Raw genomic sequence first — 23,778 nt, forward strand, 5'->3', positions numbered from 1 at the left:
ACCTTTATGAAGAAGAATCTCCAGGGTATGGGGGTAGGTCAAGGGTTTGAAAACGGTATAGGCGCAATATATTCTGAACAAAAGGCTAAACTCATAGTGAACAATGTGATTACGGAAGAACTTAAAATAGAGAAAGGGACACGACAGGGGTGCCCAATTTCCCCATTACTCTTTATTTCGGTCCTGGAGGTTTTATTGAACATGATAAGAAAGGACCAGCTGGTTAAAGGGGTTCAGGTCGGAGCGAAACAATACAAATTGAGAGCTTTTGCAGATGATCTGGTACTTACATTACAAGAGCCAGAATCTAGTACCAAAAGAGTTCTGGAATTGATGCAAGAATTTGGTCAAGTGGCAGGATTTAAATTGAATAAGTCAAAAACTAAAGTATTAGAGAAAAACTTAACAGTTATTGAGAAAGAGAAGTTTCAGAATGAGACAGGTTTAACTGTGGTTAAGAGTGTAAAATATTTGGGGATCAATATGACAGCTAAAAATATGAATTTATTTAAAGACAACTATGAGAAATGTTGGAAACAAGTGAAAAAAGATCTAGAAATTTGGTCAAATTTGAAGCTTTCCTTGTCTGGTCGAATAGCAGTTATAAAGATGAATGTATTGCCTAGAATGTTGTTTTTGTTCCAAACTTTGCAAATTGTGGACAAGATGGAATGCTTCAAGGGTTGGCAGCAAGACATTTCTAAATTTATCTGGCAGGGCAAAAAGCCCAGGATAAAATTTAAGATTTTAACTGACGCAAAGGAAAGAGGGGGATTTGCCCTGCCAGATTTGAAACTTTATTATGAATCAGCAGCTTTCTGCTGGCTAAAGGACTGGCTGCTCCTCGAGAACACAGACATATTAGATTTGGAAGGTTTTAACAATTTCTTTGGTTGGCATGCATATTTGTGGTACGACAAGGTTAAGGCTCATAAAGGTTTTAAAAACCATATTGTCAGGAAAGCAGTGTATAATGTCTGGATTAAATATAAAGACTTGCTGGAGAATAAAACTCCAAGGTGGCTGTCACCAATGGAGGCAAAAGCTTTGAAAAAACTCAATATGGAGGCTAAATGGCCAAAATACTGTGAAATCTTAGAACAGGAGGGCAACAAGTGGAAACTGCAGAGTTTTGAGAATCTAAAAGATAAAGTGCGAGACTGGCTTCATTATTATCAAATATTGGAGGTCTATAAGTTGGAAAGGAAAATTGGCTTTCAGGTGGAAAAATCAAAACTAGAAACAGAGTTGTTAGAATCCAAAACTAAGAATTTATCAAAAATGTATAACTTGCTGTTGAAATGGAATACACAGGATGAAACAGTTAAATCAGCTATGATTAAGTGGGCACAAGATATTGGTCATAACATTATGTTCGCTGACTGGGAAAGGTTGTGGACCACCGGTATGAAATTCACGGCATGTAATGCCTTGAGAGAGAATATTATGAAAATGATCTATAGGTGGTACATGACCCCAGTCAAGCTTGCAAAAATTTACCACTTATCAGATAACAAATGTTGGAAATGTAAAGAAAATGAAGGTACATTCTTTCACCTCTGGTGGACATGCCCAAGGATTAAGGCTTTCTGGGAAATGATATATAATGAAATGAAAAAGGTATTTAAATATACCTTCTTGAAGAAACCAGAGGCCTTTCTCCTGGGAATGGTAAGCCATGTGGTGTTAAAGAAGGACAGAACTTTTTTTATGTATGCTACTACAGCAGCAAGGATTCTTATTGCAAAGTATTGGAAGACACCAGATCTACCCACCCTGGAAGAATGGCAGATGAAGATGATAGACTACATGGGACTGGCAGAGATGACTGGCAGAATCCGAGACCAGGACAAAGAGACAGTGGAAGAAGATTGGAAGAAGTTCAAAGACTACCTTAATAAACATTATAAAATTAATGAAGGCTAAAAAGATATGGGTTTAAAAATTAGTGGTTTGCAGGGGCGTTCATTAAGGAAAAAGAACAGAATTATTAAAACTATGGGAAATATGGGAATGGATTTGCTGATAAGATAAATGAGATTAGAATACAGAAGGGGGAGGTGTGAGGAGGTCGGGGAAATTAGGTGTAGAAAATAAGGTTTGAATTTATACTTGTTTTTGGTTTGTTGGTTTATGTATGTTTCTATTGTTGTTTGTATTTATATGTTTTTATCTGAAACTTTAATAAATATCATTTTTTAAAAAAATGAAACATATCTGAACACACTGAAACCCCTTTCCTGGGAAGGGTGCCAAGAGTCCACAATAGTCCCAAGACAGCTTTCTGTTCATGCTCAGAGGAACTCATGGGCAGGACTCCTGAGGGAGGAGAAATGAGGAGGGAACTGGAAAGGGGTATATATGCTTGTGCACATGATTGTGAACTCATGCATGCTTTTGTGGACTATCACACGTGCTCCTTCTACCAGTTCATGGATGGTAGAAATAAAAGCCTTTTCTCTGAAACTATTCCTTGAGTGTCTGTTGACTCCCACTTCCCTTTCCCAGGCACAATATTTTTCCCACTCGAGGGCAAAGCCTCGTTGTACTACGTGGCATGGTTGGATACAAAGGGGTATCTATCCACCTTTTTGCATGCCATGCACAATTGTATAAACCTCTGTCATCTAATCTCTTTCTTGCCTTTCCTCTCAACTAAGTAGTCCCAAATGGGACGCGGGTGGTGCTGTGGGTTAAACCACTGTGCTGCTTGGGCTTGCCGACTGAAAGGTCGCGGTTCGAATCCCCGCAACGGGGTGAGCTCCCATTGCTCAGTCCCTGCTCCTACCAACCTACCAGTTCGAAAGCACATAGGTAGCACTCCGATGGGAAGGTAAACGGCGTTTCCGTGCGCTGCTTTGGTTCACCAGAAGTGGCTTCGTCATGCTGGCCACATGAGCCGGAAGCTGTACGCCGGCTCCCTCAGCCAGTAGAGTGAGATGAGCGCCACAACCCCAGAGTCATCCGCGACTGGACCTAACGGTCAGGGGTACCTTTACCTTTACCTTTAAGTAGTCCCAAATGCTGGAACCTTCCCCCATAGTGGAGTTGCGCCACCCCCTTGATAATTTTGGTTGCCCTTTTCAGAAACTTTGTGAGGTGACGCAACCAAAACTGTACACCGTATTCCAAATGTGGTCGCAGCATAGATTTGTATAATGTCATTGTGGTAACTGCTGTTTCATTTCCAATTCCTTTCCTAAAGAGCCTGCAATTGGGCTTTTCCATGGCTGCCACACCCCTGGGTCAACATATTCATCAAGATTTCCACCACAATTTCAAGGTCTTGTTCTGGTCAGTCAGTTTATATCATCCAATGTTAAAATACCCTCTCCATCATCCTGATATTTTTAGGTAACATCTATTCTGGTTTTATGGCTGGAACTTACTTGGATCATTCCAAATGAAGCAAACTCTCCTTCAAGAGAAAGTCATTTGTTAACATATCACACTGGCATAGGGAATCTATAGACATATGGGAATTTACTACGTATACCACCCTGAGGTCGTTGACACTGTGTCCCAAACCCCTGGGGGAGATAGGAAGAAACCAAGCTATGTTTTGCATCATTGATAGACCCTGCTTTATCTCCATAGGGAGATTGTTTGGGGGGGGGGTGTCTCTCAGTTTCTTGATCTGTTGGAAGATTGTAGCGGCCAGGATCTTTTAGGGAAGAAAGAACCCCCCCAAAAAATAAAAAAAAATGGTCTCTGCCCAGAATACCTGAAGGAGCATGTCCACCTCCATCAAGGCAAGGTCTAAATAAGAAATAATTATTATTATTGTAATGTATCGCCTGGCATTCAGCCAAAGATTGCTGCCAGAGAAGGTTACCGATCAATAAAAGCAAGACAGTCCCTGTCCTTGGACATGAATTTCTTTTTAAAAAAAGACATAGCACAGAAATAAAATGGCTTGGGATGAAGGAGGAAATAAGCCAAAGGAGGTACTGGTTTTGGGGTGCAAGTACTTCCAATGACCAGCTGGATAGAAACTGTTCTGGGAAAGGAGGAGCTGAAAGCGACTGGACTCTCAACTGCGTACATAGAGTGGCCCTGCTGCTGGAATGTAATGGCGCCTGGCACGCTTCACCCTGTGCCGATTTAAGCCTTAAGCTTTCTTCCTGGCTTTTAGCAGAGTATTGCAGCAGCAGAAAAGGTGCCTTGTGTGTGGGTGATAAATTCTCCTCACACCTGCATCCCTTCCTTCATCTGCTACAGCATCTGCTTCCGGGTCATGTGGCCAGCATGACTAAGCCGCTTCTGGCGAACCAGAGCAGTGCACGGAAACGCCGTTTACCTTCCCACCGGAGCAGTACCTATTTATCTACTTGCGCTTGACATGCTTTTGAACTGCTGGGTGGGCAGGAGCTGGGACCGAACAACGGGAGCTCACCCAGTTGCGGGGATTCGAACCGTCGACCTTCTGATTGGCAAGTCCTAGGCTCTGTGGTTTAATCCACAGCGCCACCCGCGTCTCCTGCCAACCTAGCAGTTCGAAAGCACAAAGTGCAAGTAGATAAATAGATACCGCTCCAGCGGGAAGGTAAACAGTGTTTCCATGCGCTGATCTGGTTTGCCAGAAGTGGCTTAGTCATGCTGGCCACATGACCCAGAAGCTGTCTGTGGACAAACGCCGGCTCCCTCGGCCAGTAAAGTGAGATGAGCGCCGCAACCCCAGAGTCGGTCATGACTGGACCTAATGGTCAGGGGTCCCTTTACCTTTGCCTATTGATAGTTGGTGTGGGGTGTGTGTGTGTGTGTGTGTGTGTAAACCTGCACTGCCTCAAGAGAATGGATGGGAAGAGGAAAGGTGGGCCCTCCCCGCCTCCCTTGCCTGAGTCCCAAGGCCTCTCCAAAGGTGCTATTTCGAGGGAGCCCTCTATTCACTTGGGCCGATGAAGGCTTCCTCTGAAACTCAAGGAGCAGCTTCAAGGTAGGGAAAGTTAAAGGGACTCCTCCTCATTTCCACCCTGCGGGCCAAGGAAGTTGAACTCCCCCTACGCAACTGTTATGTTAGAAGACACCTGAAGGCAGCCCTGTTTAGGGAAGCTTTTAATGTTTGATTCATTACTGTAGTTTAATATTTTGTTGGAAGCTGCCCAGAGTGGCTGGGGTAACCCAGCCAGATGGGTGGGGTATAAATAATAAATTATTATTATAATATATGATGTGCACAACATAACCCACGTGTTGGCTTACAGGTGTATTGAGAGCGCTTCACTTTTGCTTGTGCGAAGAAGATGTATTTCCAACAGCCAACAGAAGGAGGAAGGTTAAAGAGAAACAGGCCACGCATCGAACAGAGGTTGTTAGGAATGTCTCCTTTATTATCCCGTCTGGAGAAGACTTGCACACCTGCCCTACCTCCCAGCCAAGGTCATGAAGACACAAAAACCAATGTAAGCTTTTTCCTTCTGATCTCTCTTTAGATGCTGGGGGAGATTCCTTCCTCGTATACATGTGAGAGAAATAATCATGGATTTGGGGGAAACACTGAGGCTCTGGACCACTCCCTAAAGTCCTTTTTGTACTTTTGGCGCAACTGCACAAGGGGACCAACATACGGCTTCAGTAAGTGCTTGTGGATTGTCTCTGCTCCTTTTCTGATCAGCTCCTGGGCGTGGTCAAGATAGGGCTGAAGGGTTGCCTGCAATTCTTGCAGCTTCTTAATGTGTGGATCCAGCTGGGCTCTCAGAGTTTGCACTTGCTGCGGCAGCTTCTCATCTATCTCATGGTTGATCTGCTGAGCTCTGGCGACGACGGCACTGCGCACGGTTGCTGCGTACGGACTCACCCTCTCCAGGATGGGATCCATGTAACCCGCCAGGGCAGATTGCAATGCTTTGCCAAGCTCTTCTAAGTTATGCCTTCTATGTCTCTGCAGGTCAAACAGGGCAGTGATAGCCTTTTCCGCAACCTGGTATGGCACCCCCAAAACCAGATCCAAAGCTTCCATGACCTCATCAGGTAACTCTTTCTCCAGGCTATTCAAGCGCCTGCTGATATTCATATAGGCATACTCAATAAATTTCCTGTAGGGGAAAAAAAGAACAGAGAATTGGAAAGCTTTAAGAAGGAAAAAGGAGGGTGTCCAAACACCTGTTTGTCCCACTGCTGTTTACCCCTGAACTGGCACAAGTGTCAATAGTTTTTCTGTGGATTGATGTTTGTTCTGATTTAGCGGTAAGCAGTAGATTTTTCTAGGGAAAGCGACAGTGCCATATCTACATATAAGCTAAACGAGCTGCAGCTTAGGGCCCCCCTCACTTGGGGGCGTCCCAAAAAATTAAAGGGAAAATAAACTGAATGTACATTTCCAAAATATAAGGTAAAAATAAAATAAAATAAAACCTACATACAGCAACAGTGTTTTGTGTTCTGTACGGACCTATTAGTTCTATAAATTACTATATAGCATACAGTGGATACTCGGGTTGCGAACATGATCCGTGCAGGATGCACGTTCGCAACCCACAGTGGCGCGTCTGCGCACGCGCGGGTTGCGATTCGGCGCTTCTGCACATGTGCGACCGCCGAAACCCGGAAGTAACCCGTTCTGGTACTTCTGGGTTTTGGCGGTCCATAACCCGGAAAAAAGGAACCTGAAGCGCCTGTAACCCGAGGTATGACTGTATATTCATCACAAAAAACTGCAAAAATTTGTTGTTGACAATTTGTTGTGGACATATAAGGGGCTCCATTACCTTCAGTAACTATGGGCCTCATCAAACCTAAATCTGGCCCTGGGTGGAAAAAACGAAAACCTGCTTGGACCTGCATAGTCACAGTAGGCAGGCCTCTCTCACTGAGTGGGAAGGTCCTGGATTTAAGGGGCAGCCTTCCTTTCTTGTCAGGTGGGGCAGTCCCACGTGGCTTTGCCTGCACCTGTTTCTCCTCGCTTTAAGTGGGGAGAGAGCCTTCCTGGGAGGGTTCACTTGATCTGCCCATCTGCCGAAGTGGAGGCACCACCCTGAGTCGAAGTGGCTTGAGCTGTCGCTATCCAAGATTTCTGTTCAAACACCCAGGATTTTAAGACTCTGTTCTGAGGAGGATTCCAAAGTGGGCACCTCCCTGTCTGCTGCCTGGGGGGCTTCATGTGGCAGTGTGTGCCACCTGTTATACCCTCAGCCCTGCCACACATGCTGCCCAGAGTGGGAGGGGAAGGTACAGGGACCCAGGGACCCAGGGGCTGGCCAAGCCATGGGGTGAAGTGGTGGCAGTGGGGCTGGCTCAGAATCCAGTAGTTCAGCTCCCATACCTTCCCCAACCCAAGAATGTTATGCCGGTAATGACTTCCATCCATCTATTCTCTAGAAATAACATCTCCTCTTTTCTACATGGGAAGAGAGCAGTACAGAGCAGAAACGAGACTAATTTGCTTACAGAATCTCCCGGCCCTCCTCTCCTCTTTCAACAGTGGTGACTTTCCTAGACAATGTTTCGATGAATTTATCGGCATCTTCTCTTCCCTGTTGGAATAGCTTCTCCAGCTTGGAATCCGGCTCGTCTCGGAGAACAGAAGCCCAAGTCCCTAGAAGTCCCAAAAAATAATAATTCTGCATTGCACCGTCCACTGCAGGAAGCGTCAAGCCTGTTTGGTACACCAAGCTGCAACTCAAAGCTTCACATATAGAATCCTTTCTTTAATGTTTGAGGGTCTAAATTAGAAGGTCTTTGTTAGGGCTGGTGCCTCAACCCCCTCAAGAAAGGTAGAAACAAAATAGTTTATGTTTCCCAACCCTTTTCTGGCCATGGCCTTTTCTGACCTTGTTTTCTTCCTGTGGCACCCCCCCCATGGATGTAGCCCAAGGGGGCAGCTGCCCCCCCCCCAATAAGTAAAAATCAATGCAAATCTGATGCTCCACCCCCCCCCCAAATCCTGGCTATGCCCATACCCCCTCTTGTCTACTGGTGAAAAAGTAGTTATTTAAATGTTTTGTTTTTCAATACAACATGTTTCATTTATAATTTTAATAATTTTTAGAAAATTACATAAAATGATAGGAAGATAATAAAATATTGTTGAAGCAGAAAAACATAGAATCATGGGGCTGGAAGGGACCCCAAGGGTATTCTGTCTATTGAAAACCCCTATAGGAAACTCAGCTAAAACATGAGTTTGTCATGGGACAGATGGCCACGCGACCTCCGCTTAGAAACCTCCAAGGAAGGAGAGTCTCCTGAGGGAGATCCATCTTCCATACATTATAAAAAGCAAACAACACTTATGTGACAACGCTTCTGTTCTTCCCCCAGCTATTACGTGGGAGCAGAACACCAGTTGTTTGACACAGAGGGGGAAACTACAGATATCGGGCAAAAGGTGCACAGGGAGTTCTGTATATATGGGAGAATTTTAAAAAGCAAGTGGTCCTCACTGACCTGCTGCAAAAAGATCTTGTTATCCGGAGTAGCCCTGGCTGCCTAGATAAAACACTATAGCCCCACACACCTTTACCTGGGAGTACGGCCCACTGAACTCAGTGCAGCTTTCTTCCAAGTAGAGACTTAGTTATTTTCTAGATGCAAGCCAGCAGACTTAGTTATGTACTAGATGCAAGTCGCACCTTGCAGAGTCAGGCCCAGGCTGCCACCGGGCCTAGCACTGGCCCAGCACGCCCAGCCTTACCCGTTGCCACCCCACCACCGCACTTACCTGACCCGGGGGGTTCTGGATCCTGGGATCTACTGGTCCCGCCTGAAGCAAACCAGGACTGCTCCAAGAAAACACACGTGGCAAAAAGGAGCACTAGGCCCTGGTGGGTCCCCCTTACCCGCTTGTGATTGGCGAGGCAGATAGACATCCAATCAGGGATTTTAAAAAATTATTGTTTCCCTTCACTTCTCACTTCCCTCTAGCCTTGAGGCACCTAACCATAAGCCTGCATTTTTATCAAAGCTTCTATATATTTCAATCAAGGCTTGTATTTAAAAATGAGCTTAAAACGGATTTTCAAATGTTTCATGCCAGGCAGAAGAAACCTTGGCCATTCTCCTAAGACAAGAGGGCCCCATTGATTTATAGTAGAAAAACAATTCTCAAAGTCATAAAAAGGGAGAATTACATATGCTGCCCCAAGGCTGAGAAAACACCATTAGGAATGGGGAAAGATAATACTAATGTGCCTCCCAGTAAAATGAGCCAGATCTTCTTTCTAAGGTTGAAAGGCCAGGAGCAAATGGAAGGAAAAACATTTAGCTAGAAAGAAAGAGAGCATTTTTGGGGAAGTCTCTTCTAAAGCTGTTTCTTAAACTGAGAGAGTTAAAAAGGTTAAAATGTGTTAAATGTTGGAAAGGCAACTGGCTTGGCAGAAGAAGCAGCTTCTTCCTATTTTATTTTGAGGCTGGAGAGGAGGGGGAAAGGGGGAGGTGCAAACTGAAGAGGCTTCTTTTAAAAGCTGTGTTTTATTGAGTTCCTTCCTTTTTACTTTGAAAAGCTTTATTCTTTTAAGAGGCTACCTATGATAAATGTATGAAATATATTAGCTTAAATATATTGGCTTAAATGTAATTATGCAAAGGATTTAAGGAATGCTAGATTCTTATTTCATATGGTTGTAAGAGTTGTATTTATCCTGAAATTAAGTCAGCCACCAGCCCCCCCCCCTGCCAGACAGAAGACGCCATCTAAGCAGTCTTGATATATAGTTGTCAGGCATTTTGTTTAGAAACATTAAATGAAGGAAATCTTTCAATGTTGATGTGAAACTCAAGATCCTTGACATCTGTTGAACATAAAATGTAAGATTAAACATTTGTTTTAAAAGGCAATAGGGAAAGAAGGGCAAGAGGTGAGCTGGTAATTAAGATTCCATGTAAGATATATTATTACTTATATGTCATATATATAGCTCTTTGTCTCCCTTATAAGGGCAAGGAAGTGGGTGTATCTTTTGTGGGTGTATCTTTTGTGATTGGTTCTAGCAAACAGCCAATAGGAATTTCAACCAGGCTGATTGGACAGAGGCAGCCACAGGAGGAGCAAAGGGGGCTGGATTAAGGGAATATAAGTGCTGGCCAGAATGGCAGGAGGGCAGGCCAGAGCTTGGTAACCACGTACCACTGAGCCTCTTATTTATTTGTCTGACAAATAAATTACTATTTTAATTTCTCTATTGCTGCGTTGAATATTTCATTCCAGCTAAGCGTTAACCACAAGCAGGGTGCTACAGCCTTATTTACACCAATTTCACCTGTGGCCACCCCCACCCCCCGGAACATAGCTGTCAACTTTTCCCTTTTCTTACGAGGAATCCTATTTGGAATAAGGGAATTTCCCTTTTAAAAAAGGGGGAAACGTTGACAGCTATTCCTAGGAATATCCTGGGGGCCCCACGGGCCATATGGTCCCTGCTTGGGAAACACTGGTTTATGTTATTTCTCAGTCAGGTCCCTTATTTTATGTGGGAAATGGTGTAATTACAGATGCTGTCTGTGCGGGAGCTGAGGCTGAAATATGGTCTAGTATTGTTACCAGGGAAAGGAGCAGACACTCCAGGAACAGGTGGTTTCAGGTGTGGCACAAAACACCTGGGGCTTGTGCCTCTGGGCCACTCGCTAACAACACTCCCTGTGGAATAATCACTTTCTAGATCTATGGAGTGGCTTCCCACCCAGGGCCAGATTTAGGTTTGGTGAGGCCCTCAGCTACTGAAGGCAATGGGGCCCTTTATATGTCCAGCTGTCCTTTGTGAACAACAAATTATCACATTTTTTGTGTTGAATATATGCTATATGGTAATTTATGGACCTAATAGGTCCATACACAACACAAAACAATGTTGCTGTATGTAGGTTTTATTTTGTTTCTTTTTTTATCTTATATTTTGGAAATATACATCCAGTTTTTTCCCCTTTAAATTTTTTGGGGGCTCCCCAAGAGAATGGGGCCCTAAACTATAGCTTGTTTAGCTTATACATAAATCCGGCACTGTTCCCAACACTGGATTATAACTCTCTCTCTAAAATGGGGACGTGAGGTTTCTAAAACACAAGGTCTGTGGTCCCAGCCGCGTGTCAGAGAACCTAAATAGGATCCCAGCCAGATCTTACATAGTTTTGTTCTTCTGGAAATAGTACAGACTGAAGGGGTATTTACAGTTTCCCTATAGATCACCCTCCCCAGCTTGGCCTGCTAGCACATCCTCAGGAAATAGAGCCCACAAAACACACAACCCCACACACAACTTGGTCTGTCAGCAAAGGAAAGAGATCAGCCTTTGGCTATTGACCCTCCAGTCGTTGGCTATTGACCCTCCAACAGTGATTTGCAGAACGGACTTTGCTCCCACAAAGCCATGTCTAGGACATTTGAAATGTGAGACACCAAGAAGGTGGACAGGACAGGATTTTATCATATGAACTGAAGGCCCTTCCTATATTGGGGCACAACTGAGGGGCAGTAGCAGCAGGCCCAATGCCAACCGCCCTTTCAGCCTTAACTTCTTGCAGTGGTTGTTTGCAGTAAGAGCTTCCTTGTCATGACACTCTGCATGCAAGTTTCCCCAAAGTGATTCCTCTAAGTAGCAGCACCCTAGGAAATCTTTGGAGCTCTTCCTACACTGTGAGTACAGTAGGGCGAACGTATGTCCTACTTCACAGAGAAGACCTGAATGGCTGTGTGGTCCAGGTTCAGTTGAAAGAACCCTGAGAAGGGAGAGAGCTTCAGGGCTCTTGGCTTTGCCCATCAATGCTTAGCAGCTGGACTGAGAAGACAACCGCACAGCTCACCGGACTGCAGACAGTTCCGGCAGCTTCTGTTGTCATCTTTGTCAAAGGGAACCCTTAGGCAGGGGCAGATTAGCAGAGGGAGGGGAAGTCATAATAAGGGCTTTAAGCCTTGGCTGATCAGACTAAAGACCCATTTTGCCCAGTCCGTTCTTTGTCTCCCAGCCACTGAACGTGGAGCTTCAGTTTAGCTAATATTATTATTATACTAATACTAATACTACTAATAATATATTATTTATACCCCGACCATCTGGCTGAGTTTCCCCGGCGACTCTGGGCAGCTTCCAATCGAGTGTTAAAAACAATACAGCATTAAATATTAAAAACTTCCCTAAACAGGGCTCCCTTCAGATGTCTCTTAAAGATAAGATAGTTGCTTATTTCCTTCAGATCTGAAGGGAGGGCATTCCACGGGGCGGGTACCATTACCGAGAAGGCCCTCTGCCTGGTTCCCTGTAACCTCACTTCTCGCAATGAGGGAACTGCCAGAAGGCCCTCGGCGTTGGATCTCAGTGTCCAACAGATATCTATCTTGCTAAATTTACACCCCAAAAGGTGGAACGCAAGGCAGCTGCTAGCCTGATGTTGACCTTCCACTCACCCGTCAGGATGGCCAAGGCCAGTGTGAGGACGAAAAACTTCATGGTGCTTTGGCGGAGGGTCCTGAGAACCTGCTGGGATGAAGGTAGGGGCTGTCTCTGAGTCCGGGGAGCCACGGGGGAGGCTACTTATTCCTCCCAACCTCCTCCTCCTCCTCCCTCGCCTCCTGGGTCACTCATTAACATTGTGGGGCTATTGGAGGGCAGGTGCCTTTGAGGGGGAACCATCACTTGTTATCTCCCATGGTCATTGCAAAACTACAGAGAGGACTAACTTTAAAAAAATTCTGATTTAACCAAAGAAGGCAACACAGGATATCCAAACAGATTGAGCAACCATCTCAAAACATTTAAAATGTGTATCCAACAAAGGGGAATGCTGGACAGCTCATAGCCTGATGTTGACCTTCCATGTGCTTGTCAGGCCAGTGTGAGAAGAAGGAACCATATGGTCGTTCAGAAGGCAGGGTCTGTCTCTGAGCAAGGGAAGAATGGATCCGTTCCCTCCACGTCCACCCCTCATTCCAGGCACCACACCTATCAGAGTTTGTCAGGGACATCTCCTTTATTTGGGGAAAGAGCTTCCTTGTCACCTCAGTCATCTTGTCACTCTGCATGCAAGTTTCCCCAACGTGATTCCTCTAAGTGGCAGCACCCTAGGAAATCTTTGGAGCTCTTCCTACACTGTGAGTACAGTAGGGCAAGCGTGTGTCCGACTTCACAGTGAATAGTCCTCCACTCGAAGGGCTGTGTGGTCCAAGTCACTTGAATATTGCATATTGTTAAAAGAGAATTAGATGGGCAGGAGCTGGGACCGAAAGACGGGAGCTCACCCCACCACGGGGATTCGAACCGCCGACCATGCGATCGGCAAACCCTAGGCACTGAGGTTTTACCCACAGCGCCACCCACGTCTCTCTATGTGACGTGATAGTTTGTTGTTAAAAATGTAAAACCAAGACAATTTTTAAAAAGAAAGGTAAAGAACCCTGAGACGTTGCCCATCAATGCTTAGCCACTGGGCAGCAGACTGAGAAGATAGGCACACAGCTTACCGGACCGCAGACAGCTCCTTCCACCCACCCACCCACAGTGGTGCATTGTATTTTATTTCTATTTAAATCATAGATATTATTTTAAAATTGGTACTATAAATATCCATTAGCATTTGTAAATTTTGTTATAACCCGTGGCTTGTTTTGTCCTCTTTGTAAAGGCATAAGGGGCACCCTTGAGTAGGGGCAGGGAAGCAGAGGGAAAGGAAGTCATAATAAATGCTCAAGGCTTGCCACATCAGACTACAAATTTTGCCCAGCTTCCTTCTTCTGATAGTGACAAGGCAGATGCGTCTGGAAATCCCACAAGCAGAATCTGAAAGCTCTTCTTTTAGTGTGATCGCAATACACTTTAGAGCTCTGTGCCCACGGACTGATTCAACCTTAAAGAACTGGTTTTCATGGGGAAAGCTTGGGGCAAACCCCCGCCCCAAACACTTGAATCATAGAATAATAGAACTGTAAAGCTGGAAGGGACCACAAGGGTCATCTAGTCCAACCCCCTTCAATGGAGGAATCTTGGCTAAAGCCCAAATGGAATTCTAAATGGAATTCTAAATTCTAAATGGAATTTGCTGCCAAGGAGTGTGGTGGAGTCTCCTTCTTTGGAGGTCTTTAAGCAGAGGCTTGACAACCATATGTCAGGAGTGCTCTGATGGTGTTTCCTGCTTGGCAGGGGGTTGGACTCGATGGCCCTTGTGGTCTTTTCCAACTCTATGATTCTATGATCCATGACAGGTGGCTGTCCAACCTCTGCTTAAAAACCTCAAAGGAAAGAGAGTCCACAACTTGCACATGAGGCATTAAAGTGTGGATCTCTGTCTGAACAGAGTGGGGGCAGAACTCTGTGGATAAGCGTGGATAAGATTTGTTCTTCTTGAAATACCATATTTTTCGCCCCTAAGACGCACCTGACCATAAGACGCACCTAGTTTTTAGAGGGGGCATGCAAGGGGGAAAAATTCTTTAAAGGGAGCGCTGAGCGAGCCTGTATGCATCCCAGGCTCTGCTCAGCGCTCCCTTTCAGGAGCCCCGAGGAGCGTGTGTGCGGCGCTTGCAGGCTTTTCTCCAAGGAGGTTAATAAACGCATTAGCATAGGCGGACAACACCGAGGCAAAGGAGGCAATTAAAAGCTTAACTCGACTTTATTTTAAGGGAATCAAAGTTTACGGAGCACTAAGAGTGAACAAGAAGGAAAAGTTCAGACTGTGGGCGAAAGAATAAAACAGAAATGCCATTTACTTCGACTTAGGTGTGATGGCACGGACACCATCTTGTAACCAGCCAGCAGAAGCTACCACTACGTAATGAGAAATTGGAACCACGTATCCGGAACAATGTGTAGACATCAACAGGGACATCTGGTTTATGATATGAGTTACAGAAGAGACCACCATCTTCTGTCTGTCTTGGGGTTGGCCAAGTTTCCATCCTCCGTCGTGTGCAAAACAATCACCACCATCATCACTGACTTGGGGGAAAGGTAGGGGCTTCAACCCACTTCTTAAACTTCTCAGCGCGTTCTTGGAGTGCCTTGAAAATACGGCTAAAATAAGGCTGAAGAATCTGGTTGACCCTCTCCACTCCTTCCTCAAGCTTCTCCTGGACCTGGTCAACGTAGGGGTCTATGGATGACCGGAATTCTTGCAGTTCCTGCTGGAGAACTTCGGCGTAAGGGGCCAGCTGATCTTTCAGGTCTTCCAGCTGCTGCTTCAGCTTCTCGTTCAGCTTGGGGTTCAGCTCTTCGGCCTTGGCCATGAGAGAACGCTGCAGGGACTTTGAGTACCGATCCACCTTCTCTAAGACCGAATCTGCATAAGGTGCCACAATGGTGTACAGAGCCTCCGCGAGCTCGTCTGAGGCAGGCGATACCTTTCTATGCAAGGCACGGATGGTGTTGAGACTTTTGTCCACCACGCCCAGCGACGCCCCAACCACCAGGTCGTACCCTTGAACCACCTCAGCAGGTAACTTCTCCTTCAGGTTGTGCAAGCGCTTGCTCATTTTTGCAAAGCTGTTATGGAGCTTGTCTCTGCAGGGGGTGGAAATAAAACAGAGTCACAAAAGGTAAGCAGAACTCCCTTCTTTGAGTGAGAAACTCCTGGACTGGAGAGCTGTGGTGAGGCCAGGTTCCCTTCCCCATCTCTGATGTTATGCCAACTGCAGGAGGGCATGTCATTGTGGGCCCTCCACCCTTCAAAGCATCACTTGCATGTTTCTCCTCCAATCTGCTGCCCGCCAGGCTGACATAAGGGAAAAGAGACGGTGGATATGGGATTCCATGGAATGCAAATTGTACTATGTGGTGGGAAAGTTAGTATGCTGGCCAGTTTGGGTCACCAAGTGTTGCTGTTGTTTGCCAGCAAACAGTTGGCTGGCAACAGCGTCTGATTGGCCAGAGTTCCAGGGGAGGGATATGATTGGTTTGGAAAGGTTAGACAGGTTTCAGATTGGGAGAGAGGGTGAAGGGGTTCTGAGGGGAAAAGGATATACACACTGAGGAGACTATCCATAGGGAGAGGGCAGAGCCTCACAGCTCGGATAGGGAGACCAGGCTGAGGGTCTGGGGAAGGTGTCCAAACAGGAGTGTGCTGGGAGGGCAGAGTCTGAACCAGGAGCGACAGATCCTGTGGGAATTCAGGCTCCCTGGGTCACTGGCGGGGGGAGCGCACCACCCCTGGCACCATCGGGGAGGGGGGTACCATCGCGGCCGCCTCCGGACACGTGCCGTGCACCCCCCCACTGCACTGGGCACCACACCCCCAGGATGCATGACACGCCCCTGCATGTGGCATGCCACGCCCCCGGGACACGCGCCAGCCATGCCCCCACCTGCTCTCCGCCCCCAGTGCCAGAGCATGCAGCTTCGCCACTGCCCTGGGTGTCAGTCTAACTAGGAGGGGAGAATTCTTCTAGGTACTGAAGACTCTCAACCAGTGACAAGGGGAGAGGGGATCCCCTGGGTCTGTAATACCATAAATACCTCAGGTATGGGATTGTTAAGAGAGGGGGTAACTGAGGAAAAATGCCCCTCACTCATGAACCAAAGTACAGTCATACCTCGGGTTGAATGTGCTTCAGGCTGAGCGCTTTCGGGTTGCGCTCCGTGGCGACCTGGAAGTAACGGAGCATGTTACTTCCGGGTTTTGCCGCTCGCACATGCGCAGACGCTCAAAATGACATCACGTGCATGCGTGGAAGCGGCAAAACGCGACCTGTGCACACGCCGTCGCGTCTTACGTTCTATTCAGGATGCGAATGGGGCTCCAGAACGGATCCCATTCGCATCCTGAGGTACCACTGTATTAAGCTGTCAAGAAGGAAGTATAGTGTTGAAAGTATTGTATTATCTAAGTGCCGGACACTGATTTGAACATTTTACCATCCCTTCTGGTAACCTGAATATTTATCTACCTGAAGTGTGCCAACCGATGTTTAGTAACTGACGTTTAAGAAGAGTTGTACCTATAACACTGTGTTTAAGCCTGAGACATCTTCTAGTTAAAGTAACTAGGTTGAATTCTACCTGAAAGAACAAGTTTTCTGAACCACTTTGTGTCATAAACTTCCTTTGTTTAAGAATACTTTTCATGTATGTTTGATCAACTCCTGCCTGAGACTCTAACTCTTTAAGTTTTCCCTCACACAAGTCCCCCCCCCACACTAGATAATCTGGGGTAAATTGTAAAAATTGGTGTACCGTGAGGTGGTCACACTAAATTTAACTGAGGGTGGGCCCGACGGCGCCAGGGTGAGAAAGTGCCGTTGCTTTATTGCAACTACAATAAAACACATTCTGAGAAATAAAAGAAGCAATACAATACAATTAAAACCATACAGCACCTAGCACAAATGCTACACCAGGCAGGAAAAAATCATTAAGTTGTCCGGAAAGGCCATCAAGTGGTTGGTGGGGGGAGGGATAAGTTTGGGAACCACTTGGTGTGAAAATATTGGCTCGAATCGCTTACATCACTGACTGTCCAAGCTCCGACCTTCTGATCACCTCTAGTTTTTCATCAACTACCCTGGTGATGTTTCTCAGGTATTCCTGAAGCTCCAGGTTTAGCCGGGCCAGGTGAGGATACGGCTCATCTCGGAGGACGTACGCTTGGGATCCTGGAAGACAAAAGCAAATCTGAACGGCTGTATCTGTGGCTGGAGCTCAGAGGGAACAGTGTTACATCCACATGTGAACCAAAACTTTGCTATGCAAAACAAATGTCTTAGGAGGCACAGTTTCACCCCCAAGGGCTGAGGCCGATGCAATTTTTTTAAAAAAACGTTTTTATTATTAAAATAATTCAGCATTAATACACACATATTGCGAATATACAAGCATACAAACATACATTTCATACAATCCTTAGAAATGTTCAAACATACCTACGCTCAATCCTGCAGATAATTCCTTTTCCCATCACCATCCACCACCCCTCACCCCACCTTTGTGTTAGACTTCCAATCTAGTTACCGTATTTTTCGCTCTATAAGACGCACCAGACCACAAGACGCACCTAGTTTTTGGAGGAAGAAAACAAGAAAAAAAATATTCTGAATCTCAGAAGCCAGAACAGCAAGAGGGATCGCTGTGCAGTGAAAGCAGCGATCCCTCTTGCTGTTCTGGCTTCTGGGATAGCTGCGCAGCCAGCATTCACTCCATAAGACGCACACACATTTCCCCTTACTTTTTAGGAGGGAAAAAGTGAGTTTTATAACGCAAAAAATACGGTAATTACAATATCTTTCTACTTCTGTTACTTTCTTTCACACACCTTTAACCTAATTTCATGCTCCTTTTTCTATTACACATTGTTATCCATCTTATTTAGTATTTCAGTATTTAAAACGGAACTTGTTTATTCTAAATAGGAGTTCTGATTTTTCAATATGGTTTTGCAAGTATCCTTTAAACACCTTCCAGTCCCTGTCTATCTTCTCTTTTGAGATCCTTCCCATTTGGTATTATACTGGACCATAAAGAAGGCTGATCGCCGAAGAATTGATGCTTTTGAATTATGGTGCTGGAGGAGACTCTTGAGAGGCCCATGGACTGCAAGAAGATCAAACCTCTCCATTCTGAAGGAAATCAGCCCTGAGTGCTCACTGGAAGGACAGATCCTGAAGCTGAGGCTCCAATACTTTGGCCACCTCATGAGAAGAGAAGACTCCCTGGAAAAGACCCTGATGTTGGGAAAGATGGAGGGCACAAGGAGAAGGGGACGACAGAGGACGAGATGGTTGGACGGTGTCTTCGAAGCTACCAGCATGAGTTTGACCAAACTGCGGGAGGCAGTGGAAGACAGGAGTGCCTGGTGTGCTCTGGTCCATGGGGTCACGAAGAGTCGGACACGGCTAAATGACTAAACAACAACAACAATATATCCAAAACAATGGGAGAAATGGGGAGGCCGATGCAAATTGTAGTCTAAAACCTCTGAAGGGCACCAGGTTGGGAAAGGCTGAACTTGGAAAGCAGGATGGATTAGAGAGGCCATGAAGCTCACTGACTGACCCTCACCTAGTTGCAATTTCTTGGCCTATACTACCTTGCAAGAGTGTTGTGAGGATAAAAGGAAATAAACCTGATGGAATTGCCTCGTGTATGGTGTCATGAGCTTCTTGGAGCAAGGGATTTGAGAGGACAAATAAGGGTTCTTCTCACCCCTTTCCAAGCCTGATTCCATCTAATGGCGTTTTGTGGGAAGGGATGACAGCAAAGTTCATAGCTGGATGGAATTCTTGAGGCAGGAATTGTTCGGTGCAATGCAAAAGCTTACTACATTGACGGTGTACGCTACCTTTGAAACACATTTGAAGCACACACCCACACACCCGCACCGAAGGATTCTGGGCACTGTAGTTTACCCTTCACAGAGTTACAACTCCTAGCAACCATTAACAAACTAGAAAACAAGAAAACATAACCTCTGGACCAGAGAACTCCACCCCCCAAAAGAAGCTTGGAAATTGCTGCGGATTGTGTCATACTACTTAATGATTTTTCTACCTGTATGGTTCTTAGATGTATTCTAATTGCTTCTTTTATTTTTTATGTTGTATTTTATTACTTTAGGATTTGAAGTCTCTACAGTGATACCTCTGCAAACGTCCACCCTGTCGACCGTCTATTTCAGCGAACATTCGCAGCAAACCCGGAAGTACTGGAACGGGTTACTTCCGGGTTTGCTGCTAGCACATGGGCATAAGTGCTAAATAGCGTTTTGCGCATGCGCAGAACCGCAAACCGTTCCGCACGTGTGTGTAGAGCGGCGCTTTGTTGAGCGTCCCTTTCGTCTAGCGTCCGGGGCTCCGGGACGGATTCTGGACTCAAAACAAGGTACCACTGTATACTGTTTCTAGGCTTTCCATAGTCGTCTGGTTGACCACTGTGAGAACTGGTCTAGATGGGCCATTGGCCTGATCCTGCAGGTTTTTCTTATGCTCTTCTTTTATTTATTTCTTCTTATTTATTTATTTATTTATTTATTTATTTATTTATATCCCACCTTTCCTCCAAGGAGATCCAGGTGGCAATATGACTATCTAAGGCGCGGACCACCTGAATGAAGCTCACAGACCACTGGTAGTCCGTAGACTCCTGATGTGGACCATTTTGGGTCATACCTGAATTGAGAGCTGGTCAGGAGGTGTTGGGCCAGTCAGATTAAAAAAAACAAACAAATGATCGCAGAATCATTGCATTGGAAGCGACCCTGGGGGGTCATCCAGTCCAATCGCCTGTGATGCAGGAATCCTGCCCTGCGTTCGAATCCACCCAGCCATCCCTGGGCGGACTCAAACAACCAACCTTCTGGTAAACAATGTATCTTTTGACCATTGTGCCTCAGACCCCCAAGGATGTGGCAAATTGAAGAGGCCCCCCCCCCGCCCCCTGAAAAGAATTCAGGAATTCCCTCCAACCTGAGGCAAATCCTTTACTTACCTACAAATGCTAGCAAGGCCAGTGTGATGACAGGGAACTTCATGGTGGTGCAGTTGGAAGGTTCTCTTGAGAACCAGTGAAGTGAAGGCAGGGTCTCTCTCTGAGCATGGGGACAGATTTATATGATCCTTTCCTTCCGGGCCCACCCCTGCCTTCTGTCATTTATTAACGCAGGCTGCTGACCTGACGTCTTCTCCATCCCCGAGTTATTGCCAAAGTCTCCGAAAAGCATTGCAACAACAACGAAAAAGGGGGTGCACTGACTGGAATAGCCGAATAACTCCGGCTTGATAAGCAAAGTGAGATGGCTGCAATGGACAGAAGATATCCCCCTCTATCAAGGAAGACATTCCTCTGTCAACCTTGCTTTTATCTCCAGGAATTGATTGACTCAAAGACTTCCCTGATTTGTGTGAGATGGCCTCTGTGGGCCAGGCCCCTTGGGGGAAGAGGAAGTCAGAGACTATGAACTCATCAGCAGCGATGATGATCTTACGTTTGGTTCCTCTTAACTCCGGAGATGAGTACCCACTAACAAAAGGCGACAGAGGGTCTTCTCGGCATTGTTGGATGTATCTGATGAAGTGGTCTGATGAAGTCGTGAGCATAGCCAGGATTTATGGAGGTGGGGGACAGGACACCCACCTGTCGCCATCCTCTGTCTGGCTCTGTCTCTTGCTCAGTTGGGCTGCCAGTTGTGTCACTAGAATGCGCCACAACATCACCCAAGTGACCTCAAAGAGCATTTCCGTTTCAAAGATTCAAACTATTTCTACTTTTAGCCTACGATACAATAATCTTTATTGTCATTGTCCCATACAGAACAACGAAATTGAAAAAATCTACATCAGACATTCAAAAACCAACAAGCCTACTATCCCAGCTATCCCAGCCTGGTTAACCCCCTAAAAACTCTGATACCCCGTAATTAAATACAATATACTCCCACAGAGACTACCTTATACAGTGGTACCTCGGGTTAAGAACTTAATTCGTTCTGGAGGTCCGTTCTTAACCTGAAACTGTTCTTAACCTGAGGTACCACTTTAGCTAATGGGGCCTCCCGCTGCCGCCGTGTGATTTCTGTTCTCATCCTGAAGCAAAGTTCTTAACCTGAGGTACTATTTCTGGGTTAGCGGAGTCTGTAACCTGAAGCGTCTGTAACCTGAAGCGTCTGTAACCCAAGGTACCACTGTACTGCGTTTAAAACCAAAATCGCATTTGGATAGAAAGTGTTTCTCAGGCGGCTAGTCCTAGTCTTTATAACCCTGTAGCTTCTTCCAGAAGGCAGAAGCTGAAAGAGATCATTTCCGGGGTGCATATTATCCTGCACTATCTCTGCAGCTTTCTTATGGCACCTGGAAGCATAGATTTGATCTACTTAATAAAAATACTTATTTACTTGATGGGGGGACAGTTGCCTCTCCTGGCTATGTCCACGAAGGTTTATGACAAGGGTGGATATACAGGCACCCCCCACTTATTTGGGGGTTATGTTCCACCACCCCGCACATATGTGAAATCACATAAAGTGGGGAGTACTCTCTCGTAAGCCTCCAAATGCTCATTTCCCCCTGATCTGCACCTCTTTCTCCCACTGTCTCTCCACCACATAACTCTCTTTCGCAGAGAATCAAAACCCTGGGGCCAGCTGGAGCCTGGAGGACACGGGGGAAAGCGGCTGTGGCTGCACTACCCCACGTGTCAGCTGCTAGGCGGGGAGGCTGAGCAGCCTAAATAAAATCCCACTGTGCTTCCAGTCTACAGTGGTACCTCTGGTTGCGAATGGGATCCGTTCCGGAGGCTCGTTCACAACATGAGCAGAACGCAACCTGCATCTGCGCATCTGTGTGTGCGCAGTTTGTGATTTGCTGCTTCTGCGCATGCGCGGGGAGTCATTTTGCGCACATGCGCGAGCGGCAAAGCCCGGAAGTAACCCTTTCCGGTACTTCCAGATCACCGCGGGATGCAACCGTAAAATGCTCAACCTGAAGCAAATGTAACATGAGGTATGACTGTATTTTGGACTTCCTCCACCCTCACTGACGTCCAGAGAGGAGGGTCTCCTTGTGAGCCACAAGGACTATCCAGATCTCTCCTGTCATTTCCTTTTTTAAAAAAATAAAAAAGCAATTTTAACACTGCATTTTATATTTTACATAAACAAAGGAATTAACCCTCCCTTGTGGATCTTAATGTAATGATTTCCCCTTCAGCATCTCTTTCATAACTCTATTTTTAAATAAATCCTTTGTCAATCCATAGTTTTCTCTCCTGCCATTTCCTGGTGGGATTAAATCCTTTGAAGACAGAGGTCCTCTGGCTGGGACGGGGCGATATGGGATTGAGGGGGCAACTCCCATCTCTTGCGGGGGTGCAATTAGTGCCAGCATTGTCCGTTAAGAGTTTGGGTGTAATCTTTGATAACTCCCTCTCTATGGAAGCGTAGATTACAGCTATAACAAAGGCAGCATTTTTTCATCTCCGCCAAGCTAAGCAGTTGGCTCCTTATCTCTCTCGCCCTGACCTAGCCACTGTGATCCATGCGACGGTCACCTCCAGACTGGATTATTGTAACTCGCTCTACGTGGGGCTGCCCTTAAGACTGACCCAGAAACTCCAGCGGGTGCAGAATGCCGCAGTGAGACTCCTTATGGGGTCTTCGCTGCAAGATCACATTCATCCGGTACTATACCAGCTGCACTGGCTCCCAGTGGAGTACAGGATCAGGTTTAAGGTGCTGGTTTTAACCTTTAAAGCCCTATACGGCCTAGGACCCTTGTACCTACGGGACCGCCTCTCCTGGTATGTCCCACAGAGGAACTTACGGTCTGCAAATAAAAACATCTTGAAGATCCCAGGCCACAGAGAAGTTAGGCTGGCCTCAACTAGAGCCAGGGCCTTCTCGGCCGCGGCTCCAATCTGGTGGAACGCTTTGTCACAAGAGACTAGGGCCCTGCGGGACTTGACATCTTTCCGCAGGGCCTGCAAGACAGAGCTGTTCCACCAGGCCTTTGGTCAGGGCGCAGCCTGACCCCCCTCCTCTGGCAACCTGCACAGAATTTTGCTTAATGGTTGCCATCAATTTGATTTTAATTAATTTTTATAATGAAATGTTTTTAGAATCGTTGGATTATTTTGATTGTTGTTAGCCACCCTGAGCCCAGCTTCGGCTGGGGAGGGCGGGATATAAATAAAATTTATTTATTATTATTATTATTCTATTTATTAAATTTTATTTCCCGGCGCTGCGCATATATGTGGCCATGCGCAAGTAGAACATGAGTAAATGGGGGTGGGGATGCCTGGAATCTTTTTCCGTCCCTGGGGGGACCATGTCTTCTTCCAGACCAGCTTCTGGGGGCCACATTCAGAGGTGGGCAGGGCCAGAGTTAAAACGGGGCAGAGCACTGAATGTAAATTTTACCTTTGTAAAACGAGCAAG

At 46.1% G+C, this 23,778-nt stretch overlaps 2 protein-coding genes across 2 annotated transcripts; both read right to left on the minus strand.

Annotated features, from left to right (window-relative positions):
• Nucleotides 1-5,309: 5,309 nt before the first annotated feature.
• Nucleotides 5,310-12,486, minus strand: LOC309346020 (uncharacterized protein). Its single transcript, XM_081869647.1, has 3 exons — nucleotides 12,335-12,486; nucleotides 7,387-7,534; nucleotides 5,310-6,035 (listed from the first exon to the last, which is right to left on the minus strand). Exons 1-3 carry the CDS (start codon nucleotides 12,375-12,377, stop codon nucleotides 5,477-5,479), a joined length of 750 nt encoding a protein of 249 aa, XP_081725773.1. The 5' UTR covers nucleotides 12,378-12,486; the 3' UTR covers nucleotides 5,310-5,476.
• Nucleotides 12,487-14,513: 2,027 nt separating this feature from the next.
• Nucleotides 14,514-20,482, minus strand: LOC309346644 (uncharacterized protein). The gene is made up of 3 exons (XM_081870528.1): nucleotides 20,334-20,482; nucleotides 17,359-17,506; nucleotides 14,514-15,419 (listed from the first exon to the last, which is right to left on the minus strand). The coding sequence occupies exons 1-3, from the start codon at nucleotides 20,374-20,376 to the stop codon at nucleotides 14,852-14,854; spliced, it is 759 nt and encodes a 252-aa protein (XP_081726654.1). The 5' UTR covers nucleotides 20,377-20,482; the 3' UTR covers nucleotides 14,514-14,851.
• Nucleotides 20,483-23,778: the final 3,296 nt, after the last annotated feature.

The sequence above is a fragment of the Podarcis erhardii genome (assembly GCF_964252035.2).
Source record: "Podarcis erhardii genome assembly, chromosome: 7".
NCBI lineage: Eukaryota > Metazoa > Chordata > Lepidosauria > Squamata > Lacertidae > Podarcis > Podarcis erhardii.

Bases quoted from the DNA above. Each gene is read 5' to 3' on its own strand.
- LOC309346020 (XM_081869647.1), bottom strand. From the start codon at position 12,377: ATGAAGTTTTTCGTCCTCACACTGGCCTTGGCCATCCTGACGG. The intron at 7,535-12,334 runs GTGAGTGGAAGG...TGGGACTTCTAG, and splicing joins GGCCTTGGCCATCCTGACGG to GGACTTGGGCTTCTGTTCTC. The intron at 6,036-7,386 runs GTAAGCAAATTA...TTTCCCCTACAG, and splicing joins GAGGAGGGCCGGGAGATTCT to GAAATTTATTGAGTATGCCT.
- LOC309346644 (XM_081870528.1), bottom strand. From the start codon at position 20,376: ATGAAGTTCCCTGTCATCACACTGGCCTTGCTAGCATTTGTAG. The intron at 17,507-20,333 runs GTAAGTAAAGGA...TTTGTCTTCCAG, and splicing joins GGCCTTGCTAGCATTTGTAG to GATCCCAAGCGTACGTCCTC. The intron at 15,420-17,358 runs GTAAGCGATTCG...CACCCCCTGCAG, and splicing joins GAGCTTGGACAGTCAGTGAT to AGACAAGCTCCATAACAGCT.